The sequence below is a fragment of the Mustelus asterias genome, unplaced genomic scaffold, assembly GCF_964213995.1.
Source record: "Mustelus asterias unplaced genomic scaffold, sMusAst1.hap1.1 HAP1_SCAFFOLD_1482, whole genome shotgun sequence".
In the NCBI taxonomy this organism is placed as follows: Eukaryota; Metazoa; Chordata; class Chondrichthyes; order Carcharhiniformes; family Triakidae; genus Mustelus; species Mustelus asterias.
Genome location: NW_027591427.1, coordinates 73,589 through 84,293, shown reverse-complemented (window position 1 = coordinate 84,293; position 10,705 = coordinate 73,589). Strand labels below are relative to the sequence as shown.

The window sequence follows — 10,705 nt, the reverse complement described above, 5'->3', positions numbered from 1 at the left end:
GGTGGGGGTAGGTTTGGGGGGGTGGGGGTAGGTTTGGGGGGGTGGGGGTAGGTTTGGGGGGGTGGGGGTAGGTTTGGGGGGGTGGGGGTAGGTTTGGGGGGGGGTGGGGGTAGGTTTGGGGGGGGGTGGGGGTAGGTTTGGGGGGGTGGGGGTAGGTTTGGGGAGGTGGGGGTAGGTTTGGGGGGGGGGTGGGGGTAGGTTTGGGGGGGGTGGGGGGTAGGTTTGGGGGGGTGGGGGTAGGTTTGGGGAGGTGGGGGTAGGTTTGGGGGGGGGGTGGGGGTAGGTTTGGGGGGGGGTACCTGTTTCTCTCTGTGTCGCTCCCGGTCTCAGTGGAAAGGATCCGGAAATCAGAAACAAGACATGGAGCTTCAACCGCCAGCATCAAAGATGGCCGCCGCAACCCAGGTGGCGGCAGCCATGTTTAATACTGGCGGAACTCACCCGCACCAAGAGTGGCTCTCCCAGCACAGACTGCAGCACTATCAGAGGGTCAGTACTGAGGGAGTGCCGCACTGTCAGAGGGTCAGTGCTGAGGGAGTGCCGCACTGTCAGAGGGTCAGTGCTGAGGGAGTGCCGCACTGTCAGAGGGTCAGTACTGAGGGAGTGCTGCACTGTCAGAGGGTCTGTACTGAGGGAGTGCCGCACTGTCAGAGGGTCAGTGCTGAGGGAGTGCTGCACTGTCAGAGGGTCAGTACTGAGGGAGTGCTGCACTGTCAGAGGGTCAGTACTGAGGGAGTGCTGCACTGTCAGAGGGTCAATGTTGAGGGAGTGCCGCACTGTCAGAGGGTCAGTGCTGAGGGAGTGCCGCACTGTCAGAGGGTCAGTGCTGAGGGAGTGCTGCACTGTCAGAGGGTCAGTGCTGAGGGAGTGCCGCACTGTCAGAGGGTCAGTGCTGAGGGAGTGCCGCACTGTCAGAGGATCAGTACTGAGGGAGTGCCGCACTGTCAGAGGGTCAGTATTGAGGGAGTGCCGCACTGTCAGAGGGTCAGTGCTGAGGGAGTGCCGCACTGTCAGAGAGTCAGTACTGAGGGAGTGCCGCACTGTCAGAGGGTCAGTACTGAGGGAGTGCCGCACTGTCAGAGGGTCAGTGCTGAGGGACTGCGGCACTGTCAGAGGGTCAGTGTTGAGGGAGTGCCGCACTGTCATAGGGTCAGTGCTGAGGGAGTGCCGCACTGTCAGAGGTTCAGTGCTGAGGGACTGCGGCACTGTCAGAGGGTCAGTGTTGAGGGAGTGCCGCACTGTCAGAGGGTCAGTGCTGAGGGAGTGCCGCACTGTCAGAGGGTCAGTAGTGAGGGAGTGCCGCACTGTCAGAGGGTCAGTACTGAGGGAGTGCCCCACTATCAGAGGGTCAGTGCTGAGGGAGTGTTGCTCTGTCAGAGGGTCAGTGCTGAGGGAGTGCCGCATTGTCAGAGGGTCAGTACTGAGGGAGTGCTATTCAGTGTCTCTCAAAGAAATTCTCCTGTGCTGATCAGATTGTGGGATCTTGCTGTGTTGAAATATGCTGAAGCTTGTTCGGATTAAGTCGTGACTCCGCTTCACAAATGTCTTCCCTGTTTTGTAACAATTTCTCCTGCCCTGACATCCCAGATGTGTGATATAAAGACAACAATGTGTTTTTCCCATTCATGTGACATGTGAAGACAGTGTTTATGGGGCTGACATTGTCACAGTGGGCCAAATGGCCCCATTCTATAATTCCATTTATGACACTAAAATAGGTGGTATTATCGGCAGTGAGGAAGGTTATCAAAAATTGCAGCAGGATCTTGATCAGCTGGGGAAGTGGGCCTAGAAATGGCAAATGGAGTTCAATACAGAGAAGCGTGAGGTGTTGCATTTTGGAAAGTCAGATTAAAGTTGGACTTTCACTGTGAATGGTGGGATCTCAGTGAATATCATTGAACAGGAGAGCCTTGGAGTTCCGGTGCGTGGCTCTCCAAAGGTGGAGTCACAGGTACACAGGGCAGTGAAGAAGGCTTTTGGCCTGCTGGCCTTCAGCAGTCAGGGCATTGAGTATAGAAGTTGGGAAGTTATGTTGCAGTTGTATAGGACATTGGTGAGGCTGCACCTGGAGTATTGTGTTCAGTTTTGGTCACCTTGCTATAGGAAAGATGTCATTCAACTGAAGAGAATTCAGAAGAGATTTACAAGGATATTGCCAGGACTCAAGGGACTGAGTTATAGGGAGAGATTGGACAGGCTGGGACTTTATTCTTTGGAGCGTAGGAGACTGAGGGGTGATCTCATAGAGATGTATCAGATCATGAGAGGCATGGGATAGGGTGAATGCACTGTCTGTTTTCCAAGGTTGGAGAATTGAGAACTTGAGGGCATAGGTTTAAGTTAAGAGGGGAATGAACTAATGGGAACCTGAGGAGCAACCTTTTTACACAGAGGGTGGGACGTGTGTGGAATGAGCTGCCGGGGGAAGTGGTTGAGGCAGGGACATTGACAACATTTAAACGGCATTTGTACAGCGACGTGGATAGGAAAGGTTTAGAGGGATATGGGCCAAATGCAGGCAAATGGGGTTAACTTAGACAGCCTTTTTGGTCGCCTTGCTATAGGAAAGATGTTATTAAACTGGGGAGAGTGCAGAAGAGATTTACAACGATCATAGAGTCCCCACAGTACAGAAGGAAGCCATTCGGTCCATCGAGTCTGCACCAACCACAATCCCACCCAGGCCCTATTCCCAAAACCCCACATATTTACCCTGCTAATCCCCTGACACTAGGGTCAATTTAGCACAGCCAATCAACCTAACCCACACGTCTTTGGACTCAAGGGACTGAGTTAAAGGGAAAGATTGGACAGGCTAAGACTTTTTTTTTTGGAGCGTCGGAGACTGGGGGGACTTTGAGGCTCTTCTGCCCATGGACCAGTTTGGCCGAAGGGCCTATCTCCGTGCCGTTGATTCTACGGTTTGCAATGGGTGGGCCTGGAGGTGTCAACATAGAGGGGACAAACACAGACTCGAGCAATCACAAATGATTTGATGGTGAAATGTGTTTATTCAATGAGAGGCTCCCGTATTTTACAGTGTCGAGGATTAGTACACTTTGTTCATCCGGGGTCTGCTCGCAGGCTGCTTGATCCTTCACACATGCTCACGTGTTGCTTCTCACTGAACCCGGGTTGATCTCTGCACCACAACGTTTCCTTTGGTTTGGATCTTGGCGGTGAGCCAGCTGATCACACTGCCTTGGGCGTCAGACTCCCCTCGCGCTAGCCGGCGGATGGTGCTGGGCGCCAACACGCGGTCCCACAGATTAACGTCGACCATCTCGCCCACGTAGCTGGGCTCCTGCCCGATCCGGTCTTCCTGGTGACCCAGGATGACCCTGCCGCTCAGCGCGATGGCTGCTGAGCCCTGCGCAGGCTTTCGGGCGGTGGGCTCCCCGTTGATGTACAGGCTGGCCAGCCCAGCCTTGGCATCGCGGACGGCGCACACGTGGACCCAGCCCCAGAGGTCAGCGGGCAGCCGGAATCGGAGCTCCTTGCCGCCGAAGCTGGCCCTCATGGTGCGGTCGTCTTCACGGGCCAAAAGCAGATCGGCGGACCTGGAGGAGAAGAGCACATGCTTGGAGCGCAGCTCGGTGTTGAACCGCAGACACAGCGTCAGGTCACTGAGACTCATCTCCTTACTCAGCGACAGCACCACATGCTCACTCCGTGAGTCCGTGAGAAACAGCAGCGATTCCTCAACTAATCCTGCAGAGGGTGACAGGACAGAGAGGGTCAGAGTTAAAGTTTAAAGTTTATTTATTAGTATCTTTTTTTGTGAGTCAATCTTTTTATTTCTCAAACAGTTTACAAATCATAGAGTTCCTACAGTGCAGAAGGAGGCCATTTGGCCCATCGAGTCTGCACCGACCACAATCCCACCCAGGCTCTATTCCCGTAACCCCGTGCATTTACCCGATCTAGTCCCCTTGACACGAAGGGGCAATTTAGCATAGCCAGTCCACCTAACTTCGGATTGTGGGAGGATTCTGAGTTTTGGAGCCAGGAGGTCATGCTGCAACTGTACAAAACTCTGGTGCGGCCGCATTTGGAGTATTGCGTACAGTTCTGGTCGCCGCATTATAGGAAGGATGTGGAAGTGTTGGAAAGGGAGCAGAGGAGATTTACCAGGATGTTGCCTAGTATGGTGGGAAAATCGCATGAGGAAAGGCTGAGGGGCTTGAGGTTGTTTTCGTTAGAGAGAAGTAGGTTAAGAGGTGACTTAATAGAGGCGCACAAGATGATCAGAGGATTAGATAGGGTGGATAGTGAGAGCCTTTTTCCTCGGATGGTGATGGCTAACACTAGGGGACATAGCTTTAAATTGAGGGGTGATAGATATAGGACAGATGTTAGAGGTAGGTTCTTTACTCAGAGAGTAGTAAGGGCGTGGAATGCCCTGCCTGCAGCAGTAGTGGACTTGTCAACATTAAGGGCATTTAAAGGGTCATTGGATAAACATATGATATTGGAATAGTGTAGATTAGAGGGGCTTTAGATTGGTTTCACTGGTCGGCGCAAGATCGAGGGTCGAAGGGCTTGTACTGCTCTGTAATGTTCTATGTTCTATGAAACCCAGTAAGAAGTTTAACAACACCAGGTTAAAGTCCAACAGGTTTATTTGGTAGCAAAAGCCACACAAGCTTTCGAGGCTCTGAGCCCCTTCTTCAGGTGAGTGGGAATTCTGTTCACAAACAGAACTTATAAGACACAGACTCAATTTACATGAATAATGGTTGGAATGCGAATACTTACAACTAATCCAGTCTTTAAGAAACAAAACAATGGGAGTGGAGAGAGCATCAAGACAGGCTAAAAAGATGTGTATTGTCTCCAGACAAGACAGCCAGTGAAACTCTGCAGGTCCACGCAACTGTGGGAGTTACAAATAGTGTGACATAAATTCTGATTCTAGGATCGCATGATAAAGACTCAGGAGGAAAAAAGCAGAAATATTTATGTGAAATAGTGTGACATAAACCCAATATCCCGGTTGAGGCCGTCCTTGTGTGTGCGGAACCTGGCTATCAGTTTCTGCTCCGCGACTCTGCGCTGTCGTGTGTCGCGAAGGCCGCCTTGGAGAACGCTTACCCGAATATCAGAGGCCGAATGCCCGTGACCGCTGAAGTGCTCCCCAACAGGAAGAGAACAGTCTTGCCTGGTGATTGTCGAGCGGTGTTCATTCATCCGTTGTCGCAGCATCTGCATAGTTTCCCCAATGTACCATGCCTCGGGACATCCTTTCTTGCAGCGTATCAGGTAGACAACGTTGGCCGAGTTGCAAGAGTATGTACCGTGTACCTGCCACAGCAACCTCTGCAAGACGTGCCGGATCATCGACACAGATGCCATCATCTCACGTGAGAACACCATCCACCAGGTACACGGTACATACTCTTGCAACTCGGCCAACGTTGTCTACCTGATACGCTGCAAGAAAGGATGTCCCGAGGCATGGTACATTGGGGAAACTATGCAGACGCTGCGACAACGGATGAATGAACACCGCTCGACAATCACCAGGCAAGACTGTTCTCTTCCTGTTGGGGAGCACTTCAGCGGTCACGGGCATTCGGCCTCTGATATTCGGGTAAGCGTTCTCCAAGGCGGCCTTCGCGACACACGACAGCGCAGAGTCGCGGAGCAGAAACTGATAGCCAGGTTCCGCACACACAAGGACGGCCTCAACCGGGATATTGGGTTTATGTCACACTATTTCACATAAATATTTCTGCTTTTTTCCTCCTGAGTCTTTATCATGCGATCCTAGAATCAGAATTTATGTCACACTATTTGTAACTCCCACAGTTGCGTGGACCTGCAGAGTTTCACTGGCTGTCTTGTCTGGAGACAATACACATCTTTTTAGCCTGTCTTGATGCTCTCTCCACTCCCATTGTTTTGTTTCTTAAAGACTGGATTAGTTGTAAGTATTCGCATTCCAACCATTATTCATGTAAATTGAGTCTGTGTCTTATAAGTTCTGTTTGTGAACAGAATTCCCACTCACCTGAAGAAGGGGCTCAGAGCCTCGAAAGCTTGTGTGGCTTTTGCTACCAAATAAACCTGTTGGACTTTAACCTGGTGTTGTTAAACTTCTTACTGTGTTTACCCCAGTCCAACGCCGGCATCTCCACATCATGACTATGAAACCCACGCAGACACGGGGAGAAGGTGTGGAGTTTGCACAATCAGTGACCCGAGCCAGGAATTGAACCCAGGTTCCTGGCGCTGTGAGGCAGCAGTGCTAACCACTGTGCCACCCCAAAATACAAAACACATTACACTTTCAGATTACAAATGAGAATACAGTACCATCTCACAATAAATTATAGAGATTATACCTGATATAACACAGTATGAACAATAAACATGTCATTTTTAATACAATGGCACAAACAACATAGCACAGTAACAAACAGCTAGTATGCATTGCGAGTTATCCACAACAGGCCTTCCAAAGTGGCAAACAATTCATAATGACTATAAACCAGCAAGCTATAATATGGACACAATACCGACAGCGAACACACTGTCCTTTAACCAATAACAAACAACTCCCTTCCAATAAGAAAGGGTTTGTTGTAAGTTACCTGCAGCTTTCCAGGGCTTTGCCCTCTGTGTTTTCCTCTTCCAAGGGTTCTGCTCTCAGGACTGCACTTTCCGAGGCTAGCCCTTCCGTTTGTTAGTGTCATCAGTGAACCAGATGGGTTTTCCCGACAATCGACTATAGTTTCATGGTCATCAGGGGATTCTTAATTCCAGATGTGTTTTGTTCAAATTCCCCCATCTGACGTGGTGGGATTCAAACTTGGGCCCCCAGAACATTATCCTGGATCTTTGGATCACCAGTCCAGTGATCATACCACTGCGCCACTGCTTGTCATTGTCATATCAGAAGTTAAGTTTAAGTTTATTTATCAGTGTCATTCCCCCTCCTTTTTGGGGAGCTGCCCCTTTTACTTTGTCCTGATTTAATCTGAGTTTGTTTACTTTGTTTGGTTTGACCTAAAAAGAGGACAAATAGGCTCACGTTAACACTGCAATGAAGTTACTGTGAAAACTCCCTAGTCACCACACTCCAGTGCCTGTTCGGGTACACTGAGGGAGAATTTAGCAAGGCCACTCCACCTAACCAGCTCGTCTTTCAGACGGTGGGAGGAAACCGGATGAAACCCACGCAGACACGGGGAGAACGTGCAGACTCCACACAGACAGTGACCCAAGCCGGGAATCGAACTGGGGTCCCTGGTGCTGTGAGACAGCAGTGCTAACCCACTGTGCTGCCCATCCTTAGTTGCCCTTGGAGGACAGTTGAGAATCTACCACATTGCTGTGGCTCTGGAGTCACGTAGGCCAGACCAGGTGAGGACGGCAGATTTCCTTCCCCAAAGGACATTACCACTGAAACCAAGATTTTGGTTATCTCCCCCTAATGCCTTCAAGTCTCACTCAGTGTGGTACTTGGGTTTATAATGGCCCTGTGAAATACCTTGACTTGGTTCATTATGGTAAAGGCATGGGCAGTCGAGGTGTTGTTGCGAACAGGGAGGTGTTAGTCTGTGCGTGGAGCTTGTGGCCATTATTGAGTGTTGGGGGGATACAAAGAGATACCTACCTTCCCTTTCTTCACCAATAACGAGTGGAGTAATCAGGCACGCAATGGATAGCAGGAGGAAGGTCTTCATGGCGAGTGTGTGTCTGTAGGGAAGATACACAATCAGATCACAACAGATCACAATAAGTGGTTGGCACTGCTGCTTCACAGCTCCAGGGACCCGGGCTCAATTCCAGCCTCGGGTCACTGTCTGTGCAGAGTCTGCACGTTCTCCCCCGTGTCTGCGTGAGTTTCCTCCGGGTGCTCCGGTTTCCTCCCACACTCCAAAGATGTGCAGATTAGGTGGATTGGCCATGCTAAATTGTCCCTTAGTGTCAAGGGGACTAGCTAGGGGAAATGCATGGGGTTATGGGGATAGGGCCCGGGTGGCTTGTGGTCGGTGCAGACTTGATGGGCCGAATAGCCTCTCTCTGCACTGTAGGGATTCTAAGAATCTATGCACAATAGAAAGCATCCTTTCTGGTTGTATCACAGCTTGGTATGGCTCCTGCTCTGCCCAAGACCGCAAGAAACTACAAAGGGTCATGAATGTAGCCCAATCCATCACGCAAACCAGCCTCTCATCCATTGACTCTGTCTACACTTCCCGCTGCCTCGGCAATGCAGCCAGCATAACTAAGGACCCCATGCACCCCGGACATTCTCTCTTCCACCTTCTTCCTTCCGGAAAAAGATACAAAAGTCTGAGGTCACGTAGCAACCGACTCAAGAACAGCTTCTTCCCTGCTGCTGTCAGACTTTTGAATGGACCTACCTCACATTAAGTTGATCTTTCTCTACACCCTAGCTATGACTGTAACACTACATTCTGCACCCTCTCCTTTCCTTCTCTATGAACGGCATGGTTTGTATGTATAGCACACAAGAAATCATAGAAACCCTACAGTACAGAAAGAGGCCATTCGGCCCATCGAGTCTGCACCGACCACAATCCCACCCAGGCCCTACCCCCATATCCCTACATATTTTACCCACTAATCCCTCTAACCTACGCATCTCAGGACACTAAGGGGCAATTTTTTAGCATGGCCAATCAACCTAACCCGCACATCTTTGGACTGTGGGAGGAAACCGGAGCACCCGGAGGAAACCCACGCAGACACGAGGAGAATGTGCAAACTCCGCACAGACAGTGACCCAAGCCGGGAATCGAACCCAGGTCCCTGGAGCTGTGAAGCAGCAGTGCTAACCACTGTGCTACCGTGCCGCTCAATACTTTTCACTGTATACCAATACATCTAACAAATCAAATCCTCAGTGCAGACATGCAACAAAACCAAATCCAATGCCAGTCCACCACCCTGCTCCTTTCCTTTGGGGGAAGGCCTCAGGGGAGGGGAGATGGGGAGGAGAAAGTAGGAAGGGTGGGAAGGAGGTTGGTGGATGGAATGGGGGTGGGTGGAAGGAGACACACTGTCACCTGCTCTCCCTCCCTCTGTGGAGGGATCAGAGATGACCCCCCCCTCCTCACTTACCCTTGTCCTGTGCACACAAGCAGACCGTCCCTGGTCTGTGAAAGCCCAGTCCCTTAGTCCGGGGCCATTTATACCCCAGACCAGGGATTTCCAGGGCCAATGTGTGGGCAGAGATCCAGGGGGTGGTGCAAGCAGTCTGTGCAGGTCACTTTGCCCTGAAATGGCCAGGTGTCAACTCCTCACCGCTGGAAGTCACTCAATGTTGATCTTCACTTGAAACAAACAGTCGACGTGACTGGTATCCTTGTGCAATTTCAGATGAACCTGCCCTGTGTTCTCAGTGACCTGGCTGGCACCCAATGCCCCAAAACCAGCTTCTCCTCACCCAGCCCTCCATCTCCTCCACCCCCAGGCCCTGCCAGTCTGCAATGTTGGGGGGGAGGGGGGGGGAGGTGGGACACTGGGGAGTGAGTCAATATTTACAAGGGGGGTACCGGGGAGTCTGTTGGTGAAGGGGGGGGTAGGGGGGGGGCGTTGGTACCTGGGGAGTGTGTCAGTATTTACAGGGTGTCCCCGGGGAGTGTGTCAGTATTTACGGGGGGGGTCCCAGGGAGTGTGTCAGTATTTACAGGGGGGGTCCCGGGGAGTGTGTCAGTGTTTACAGGGGGGGTCCTGGGGAGTGTGTCAGTATTTACAGGGGGGGGAGGAGGACAGAATGGGCAGTACCGGGGAGAATGTCGTATTTATAGGGGGGGTCCTGGGAGTGTGTCAGTATTTACAGGGGGTCCCCGGGGAGTGTGTCAGTATTTACAGGGGGTCCCCGGGGAGTGTGTCAGTATTTACAGGGGGTCCTGGGGACTGTGTCAGTATTTACAGGGGGGGTCCCGGGGAGTGTGTCAGTATTTACAGGGTGGCCCCGGGGAGTGTGTCAGTATTTACAGGGTGGCCCCGGGGAGTGTGTCAGTATTTACAGGGTGGCCCCGGGGAGTGTGTCAGTATTTACAGGGGGGGTCCCGGGGAGTGTGTCAGTATTTACAGGGGGGGTCCCGGGGAGTGTGTCAGTATTTACAGGGGGTACCGGGGAGTGTGTCAGTATTTACAGGGGGGGTCCCGGGGAGTGTGTCAGTATTTACAGGGGGGGTCCCGGAGAGTGTGTCAGTATTTACAGGGGGTCCCGGGGAGTGTGTCAGTATTTACAGGGGGGGTCCCGGGGAGTGTGTTGGTGAAGGGGTGGGTAGGGGGGGGGGTGCGTTGGTACCTGGGGAGTGTGTCAGTATTTACAGGGGGGGTCCCGGGGAGTGTGTCAGTATTTACAGGGGTCCCGGGGAGTGTGTCAGTATTTACAGGGGGTCCCGGGGAGTGTGTCAGTATTTACAGGGGGTCCTGGGGAGTGTGTCAGTATTTACAGGGGGTCCCGGGAGTGTGTCAGTATTTCCAGGATTGGGGGGGTGGAGTGGCGGGTGGGGGTGGGGTGGCGGGGTGGGGTGGGGGTGGGGGGGGGCGGCTGCTGTACCTGAGAGTGTACCAGTATTTACAGGGTTCTTGGGGTGTGTGTCGGTGTGTACAGCAGGGGTCCCAGGATGTGTGTCATTATTTACAGGAAGGGATACCGGGGAGTGTGTCAGTATTTACAGGGTGTCCTGGGGAGTGTGTCAGTATTTACAGG

The 10,705-nt window shown here is 52.0% G+C and overlaps 1 protein-coding gene across 1 annotated transcript in view; it reads right to left on the bottom strand.

Moving 5' to 3' along the window:
* Positions 1-2,998: 2,998 nt before the first annotated feature.
* Positions 2,999-10,705, bottom strand: part of LOC144488346 (serum amyloid P-component-like) — a 33,466-nt gene continuing 25,759 nt past the window's right edge. Inside the window, exons 2-3 of the mRNA XM_078206395.1 lie at positions 7,625-7,707; positions 2,999-3,714 (exon numbers count right to left, since the gene is read on the bottom strand). Of these exons, the coding sequence (XP_078062521.1) occupies positions 3,125-3,714; positions 7,625-7,707 (673 nt within the window). The 3' untranslated portion in view covers positions 2,999-3,124. The remainder of the gene's footprint in view (positions 3,715-7,624; positions 7,708-10,705) is intronic.